The 7,687-nt window shown below is 46.0% G+C and overlaps 1 protein-coding gene across 2 annotated transcripts; it reads left to right on the top strand.

Annotated features, from left to right (window-relative positions):
- Positions 1-310: 310 nt before the first annotated feature.
- LOC308439458 (CD209 antigen-like protein D) lies at positions 311-6,705 on the top strand. Of its 2 annotated transcripts, XM_080941269.1 has the most exons (7): positions 311-429; positions 529-615; positions 858-947; positions 1,641-1,718; positions 2,291-2,442; positions 4,817-4,926; positions 6,516-6,705. In XM_080941269.1, exons 1-7 carry the CDS (start codon positions 384-386, stop codon positions 6,667-6,669), a joined length of 717 nt encoding a protein of 238 aa, XP_080797395.1. In that variant the 5' UTR covers positions 311-383; the 3' UTR covers positions 6,670-6,705. The 2 variants fall into 2 exon arrangements, with proteins under 2 accessions (XP_080797395.1, XP_080797396.1); XM_080941270.1 differs by lacking the exon at positions 529-615 and having other exon boundaries at positions 371-429.
- Positions 6,706-7,687: the final 982 nt, after the last annotated feature.

The following is a 7,687-nucleotide window of genomic DNA, read 5'->3' as shown; positions in this document are numbered from 1 at the left end:
ACATGGAGCTTCCCAAGGACCAGCTGGACCCAGGTGGGATTGATTGGTGTTAAAAAGCTATGAACACTAAGGATTTTATAGGTCTAACATCTCATATAGAAGGGCAATTTGTATCTTTGTTTATTCAATTCAATCTTGTTGTGTAGAGAGTTTGTGGATTGAGAGTTGAATATATAAACCTGAGTAAAAAGCAAAAAAAAAAAAAAAAAAATTGATTGGTTGTCTGGCACCAAATAAGCTGTGTCAGGGATGCAGTTCCTCCCTCTTCTGCACTGTGCTCAGTTCCTTTTTTCTCTTCCAATCAGAATGTCTAAAAGTAGGTATTAGGGGACAACAAAAATTGGTCCCTCGCAGTCCCGGGCACTAGCAACAGAACAGCAACCATGAGTGACTCCATGGAACCAATGACACAGCAACTGGGCACCCCAGGTAAGGATGGGCAGAGAGGTGTGGGATCTCAGTGAGGCAGGCCTCAGGGGTAGCTTGTGGCTGAGCCTGTCCAGGCTCTGACTGGTGCTGTTTCTCCAGAGGATGAAGAGTATTTAACGAGTGGTACCAGGCATTCCGCTGTCAGCTCTCAATTACAAACAAAATTTGGAATCAAAAGTTTGACAGGTACAAGTTTGCTGAGGCAAAGTGGGCAATCTTCCCCAGAAATGAGTCCTGGAGAACTGATGTTGAGATCCTAAACTCATTCAGTCCTGGGAGATGGAGGCTGGGTGATGGAGTTGGAGGAAAAGGCTCAGAGTCCAGACTCCTGTGCCCCGTAGGAGGAGGGTGACAGCAGTAAGTCTGTCCTGGGGCCATGCTGAGGCAAGGGCACTATGATTCTGATACAACTACTTTCTGTTCTGCAGAGTATATGAAGCAGAGGCACAAGCCCTTGGTCCTGAAGCTGCTCTCCTTCCTGTTCTTGGCTGGGCTTCTACTGATCATTCTTGTCCTAGGTCAGGCACCATGAAGGGCTCGGTTCTCTGATCTGGCTCTGGGTCTGTCTGGGGACGTGATGGGGGATGCAAGTTGGGAGCCATAAAGTCCAGTGTTGCTAGGAACTTCTCAGGGACATCACCCCCATGTCTGGTACCGGCAGAGAGGGGCGGGTCGCAGAGAAGAGCTGTGGCTCCATTTCTCCTGATAGGTCACCTTTCTCTGCGTGTCTTGTTTCCTAGCCTTTAAAGGTATTAACCAAGGGCAGGAGAGTTGTCTGAACAGTTAAGACCACTTACTGTTCTTCTAGAAGACCTAGGTTTGTTTCTCAGCATACACACCACGGCACACAGCCATTTCAAACCCTAGTATCAGGGTATCCGACGCCCTCTTTAGAACTCCTCAGACAAGACAACACATGGAGGATATACATACAAAGGCAAAACAGTCATAAACATAAGATAGGAACAAGTAAACAAACCAACAAAGACATCAGGCAGAAATGGTCCTAGACACTGAGGTGGAAGCATGTGCTTGAAATCCTAACTACTTGTGAAGCTGAGATGAGAACATACGCCCGGGACTGGGAGAAATCTCTTAAGTGAGACCCACCTTCCAAAAAACAATACAATGACCCAAGGGAGCCAGTGCAAGCTATGGCAAAATGGAGGTATTTAATAACTGCAGAAAAAATTTTTTCTGTCTTGGCTAAGTCTCAAAGGTCCCCCCCAGCTTGGAGGTTCAGAATAAAATCTACAAGGAACTCATGCAGCTGAAGACTGAAATTCATGGTGAGTAACCAAAGACCAGGGATCCAGGAACTTCAGGTCTCCATGGGAGGGGAGTCAGTTTCCTTTAGTCATCAGATTCTTTGAATGTCAATTTCCTTCTCTGTGAATTGAGATCACAATGCAACACTGAGAACAGAACTTGGTGTTTACAGCAGCCATGCACACAGTAGGCACTCCGTGTTCACAGAAACTGTGTGCAGCATAGACAATGCTCACGGTAACCATTTACACAAAAGACATTCGGTGCTCAAAGGGGTTATGTAAACTGTAAGCATACAGTGTTCACAGGGGCTATGTACACAACAATCACTCAGTGTTCACAAGAGCCATGTATACCATGGGCACTCTAAATTCACAGAAGTTGTGCACACAGTAGGTTCTTGGTCAAGCTAGTCCTGACCTCTGTGCTAGATTTTCTCTGGGTGAAGAAGAGGATAAGGAAGCGCAGAGGGGAATGGCTCCCCCAGAATCTTGTGATGAGTAAGGGCCCTGGCTCTGGAGACCTTAACGGTTAAAAAGAAATGGGAACACAGATATCTAAGTATGCCCACCCGATCTGCTTCCTCCAACAGACGGCTTGTGTCAACCCTGCCCCAGGGATTGGACTTTCTTCAATAGAAGCTGTTACTTCTTCTCCAAGTCCCAAAGAAATTGGCATAACTCCATCACTGCCTGCCAGGAACTGGGGGCTCAGTTGGTCATCATAGAGACTGATGAGGAGCAGGTAAGCCAGATGGGGTCCCATCCTTGCTTGGAATATGCATCTGGCTGTGGTCACCTGAGAGTGAGACCATTTGTTAGACAAGGCTATGAGTAAGATGCTGCTTTTTCTATTTGAATGGAGAAGGGAAATGAAGCCCCCCACCTCAGTATTCCCCTAAAGAATCACACATAAGACTTAAACATTTCTGGTGCATTGGGGTGTAGGGTTAATGGTTGGGGGTTCCCACATCTGCCACAGGGCACAGCTGCTCGATCAGAGAGGTAGAGCATGGGTCATTTGACGGCTCTTACCCCACACAAGGTTGGGGTAAGCCAGGCAGTTGTTGGGCTGTGGGAAGCCACAGGTCCCTGATCCTCTGGGGGTGGGGAAGCATGGTCAGGATGGTCAATCAGAACTCACTGGGGAGGGGGATCCCATTGGATGCCACGGAAGAGAGAAGAATACAGTGGGGGTCCAAGGGCTGAGTATAGCGGGGTGGAGGAGAGTATGGGGGCGGAGGGGAGCTCTGGCTGATCCCGCGGGAGAGGGGGGAAGGAGAGGACGTCTTTGTCTTATCATCGGTGGGCTTAAGGCTTGGGTTTGGTCGCAGCTGCGGCTGAGAGTGCAGAGAGGCCTTCTAACTGGAGATTAAACTCTTGTAGACAAAGGTCTTCTCTAAGGCTCCCTACAGCGGTCTACGAAAAGAGACAGTCCATGGTTTTAAGGCATTTATTGTCATGGACAGAAGTGGATGAGTAAAACCATACCCCATTTCTCAGGGTGGTCCTGAGATCAAATATCTTTTGCAGGGAGGAGTGTCTGGGAAGAAAGGCTGATTGGCTAAACCTTCAAGCCTTTAGGTACCTCATTATAATGAAGATGTCTTGATCCTTCATGACCTGTAGTCACGCCCTCACCTGTGGAGGGGTTTGGGGCATTGCCCTTACATGACTGATGGCCACAAATTTATGGAGGACTGTGGCAAGTGACAGGGGCCTGGTTTCACGAGTAAAGCAAAACTCCTACCGTTCCTTCCAGGGTCACTGGGGTCTCAAGCCTCCTCTCAACCGGGAACCAGAGTCCCACACTGAGGGAAAACCTAAAATGTAGTTGCTCTATTTGTGAGCCAGGCTGTATCAAACTCCTTTCTCACTGGGGGTATATTTCCTACTAGACTGCATACTAGGGAAATGTTTTTCATGGAAGTGCTTGTCTTGAAAACACAAGGACTTGAGTCTGAAACCAGAGCCTTGAGGGCAAACAGGATACAGATGTCCCACATAGGGCCGAGCACTACACAAACACTTATTCTCTGTGCTTCGAGCAGCTATGAGATTCTGTTTCAGCCATTATCCACCACACAAAGAAGCTTCTCCAGTGAGGTCTAAAATCTGCACTATAATCCACAGCTATAGAAACATGAAGTTAGGGGTGTTAACAAAATAATTGTAGTAGGTTCATCCCTGGGGCCTATAAGCTCCCCAACCGTGAGTTCTTGGCCAGATTTAAAGAACAAGGCATGTGTTTCCTCTTATGGAATAAGCTTTAAATCCAAGCAGAAAGCAGATGGTTACCCCCATAACAGTATACTGATGTTGCAGGCATGGGTATATAGTAATGCCAGGTTGGTATTACTGCAGGTCATGTTGTTCACTGCTGGGTAAGACTGTTGTTCACTTTTCTCCCATAACACTTGTAACACTTCCAGGTACTTTGAAAGCTAGTGAGCCTAATGCCTGCACCGGGGAAGCAGAAACAGCACATTTCTAACTCTTGCTGAGCAACTCGTCTACCTGATTGAACTGTAGATCCAATGAGAAAAGTTTATCTTAAAACTGTGTATAGGGCAATTGAAGAATATACTGAATGCTGGCCTCTGAACTTCCCAGCTGTTTACACATGCACCCGTACTCACATATGGCCAAATATAGACACACGTATACATATAGACACTGCACACATACACACATGCAAAATAAAACAATCTTAATGTATAGCTCTTCCCATTTCCTTGGTGTTTATTCTCCTCAATAGAACATCATCCAGTGCAGAGCTGGGCATGGCTGATATATATATTTAGCAACCATCGTGAATTGGTACAAATACCTCCATCACATTAAAGCTAGTCACAAGTCAATTCCAACAACCGTTCTCAGATCACCCAAGACAGACATTTCTAAGTGTGTTTCTGGGAAGGCCAGCTGTGTGTCTGTGTACCACAGTCCATCTGCCTATAAGATACATATATGTGAACAGCGGAAACCACCTAGGTACCAATGAGTGCCCATGACCCAGTAGGGCAGAAAGGGAAGTCAAATTGCAAGTAGAATTTCCTGCAAACGTTCATGACGACAAAAGCTCTCCTCCTTTGACTCCTCCTCATGTCCCACTCCAGAGTTTCCTGCAGCAGACATCTAAGTCTAAAGGACCAACCTGGATGGGGCTCTCAGACCTGCATAATGAATCTATGTGGCACTGGGTGGATGGCTCACCTCTGTCACCCAGGTAGGTCTACAATGAAAGGTACACTGTGCACAGTGTATGCTTGTCTCTGTCACTCTGACTTGAGCTGTTTGGGGGCTCATCCTCCTTTCCTCATGGCCCCTTAGGAAAAAGATCTTCCACTTCTGTTAATGGAAGATCTTCCTACCCATGCACAGACAAACAGAATAGCCGCAAATTCCACCATTAAATCAGCAAGAGATGCACCCCTCTGAAGGATATGGATCTTAATGTAGGGTATTTAGTATAGGTATATAGATATAAAATACAAAATAAAGTGAGGTCACTGGGAAAGGGAACTATTAAGCATGGCCACTATTACTATGGAAAAGGTTAGTTAGACTGAAAATGTAACTGTTGATTGGGTGGTTGCCTAAAAATATAAAGCCCTGGTTCTGTCCCCAGCAACATGTATGCCAAGCGTGGTATTACATGCCTATAATTCCAGCTTTAAGGAGGTAGAGACAGAAGAATTAGAAATTGGAGTTCATCCTTAGTTACATTGTGACTTTGAGACCAGCCAGGGGGACATGAGACCCTGTCTCAAAAAAGAAAAAGAAAATGAAGGTAAAGGAAGAAGAGGAGATAGGAGAAGAGAGGGAAGGAAGGGGAGGGGAAAGAAAAGGAGGGAAGGAAGGAAAGGAGGAAGGGAGGGAGGGAAGGGGGTGGGAATGGAAGGAAGGGAACCTGCATTGAGAGAGGATGTGAAGGCACTGAGCTTCCAGAAACTAAAACTGTCATTTGTACCATGCCAGTGGAGCAGATTAAGGTTCTATGAACTGGTGTTATAGTTTTCTTTTTCTGTGCGTATGTTTATTTGGTTTTGGTGGGGGGGGTTGTTTTGGTTTTGGTTTGGTTTGCTTTGGTTGTTGTTGCTGTGATAAACTATCCTGGCAAAAGTAACTTGAAGGAAGAAAAGGTTATTGGAATCACAAGTTCAGGTTACAGTCTGTCTTATTGTTGTGATGAAATACTATGTCCAAAAGCAAGTTGGGGAAGAAATAAACACTTTTTTCTACATCTGTAGTCCACGACTGAAGGAAGTCAGGGCAGGAATTCAAACAGGGTGAGAACTTGGATGCAGGACTATGCCTTATAAAACCTGCTCTCTTATAAAACCTCGAACAACTGGCCCAGGGGTGTTCCAACCACAGTGGGCTGGGCCCTTCCCCATCGATCACAGATTAAGAAAATGTTTCACAGGCTTGCTTAGAACCCAGTCTTACAAAGGTGCTTTCTCAATTAAGGCTCCCACTTCTCCAGTGACTCTAGTTGACAGAAAACTAGCCAGCACACAGAGCATTTTTTGGAAGGAAATCAAGGCAGGAACTTGAAACATCTGCTCACATCCACAGTCGAGAGCAGAGAAAGAGGATGACTATAGCCTTCCCTCGTTTCAAGCAACAGCCCATGTCATAATGACACCCACATCTGGGTGTTTTCCCATCTCAGTCAATCCAATTTTTAAAATTCCTCAGACACATCCACAGGCTAAACTAATCTAGACAATGCCTCACTGAGACTCTGTTCTCCAGGGATTCTAAATGGTGTCAAGTTGACAACTAAACTAACTGTCACAACTGGCCTTGCAGCTTTACACAGTATTGGAACAGAGGGGAGCCCAACAATGTCGGTGATGAAGATTGTGCACACTTCTCTGGGGATGGCTGGAATGACCTCAGATGCGATTCTCTAATTTTCTGGATCTGTAAAAAAGTTTCAACCTCATCATGCCCCAACAAATGAAAGACTTCATCTCAGCCTCCGCATCCCAAACTATGACAAGCGGATGAACCTGACACGTGTCCTTGCTCCTTCTCCTTGTCTTTTGACATTAGGATGCTAATAAAGGCACCATGTTTCTCTGTCAGAGTCCTCAACCTCTATGGGTTTGGGCCACTGCTTCCTTCAAATTCAGCTTCCAGACTGGGGAAGGGTTCAGATCTTCCATGGCTCAGGTCTCCTGGTTGTCTCCTACCTTGTCAACTTAATGTTTTTACCAGATACAGGACACATTCAAGACCCTTGGGGGTGGGGGGAACTCAGAGCATTTTCACTGTGGTGTCACAGCTGTTTTGTCCCCTGGGACTTGAACCCATCCCTGCACATTTCCTATCCATCTGCTCAATTTCCACCCAGCTCCCCCTGAGCCCTTCGGGCAATGTCTTATTTTTTCTGCTATGACAAAACACCTGACAAAAACAACTTGAGGGGGGTACTTGGGCTCACAGTTTGAGGGTAAAGAATTATCACAGAGGTGAAGGCGTGGTGCAGAAGTCTAGGCAGCTCATACTGCAACTATATTCAGAGAGTAGAGACGAGTGCTGGTTCTCAGCTCCCTTTCTCCTTTTTCTTCCTTCTGGGACTATAGATCATGAAATGGGGCCATCTATATTTAGGACGTGTCTTCACACACACCACCACCCCCTCCATTAACCAAATCTAGAAGCTTCCATCCAAAGATCCCTTTTAGTGATTTTAGATCTTGTTGACATGACAATAGCAACCACCACAACAGGGAACCTTCCCTGGTTAACATAGCCCATTCTTGCAAATGAAGGCACCCAGGAAATAATTCCCCCAGTCGATCATTCATTATTGGGCACTGAGATAAGAATACCCCAACTCCCTTTAGCCAGTGAGAATCCATGCTGGGTCTTGAGAAGGGAGTCTCCTAGCTCTCTGCTCAAGGGTAAACATATCTGCTAGCTTCTGGGATTTCTTTAAAGCAGCTGTCACATTCAGCCTGTTCATGTTTTGATAT

This window comes from Micromys minutus, assembly GCF_963924665.1.
Source record: "Micromys minutus genome assembly, chromosome: 29".
Lineage (NCBI taxonomy): Eukaryota > Metazoa > Chordata > Mammalia > Rodentia > Muridae > Micromys > Micromys minutus.
Note: the sequence above shows the minus strand (reverse complement) of the source record. Positions and strands in the feature narration are given on the sequence as shown.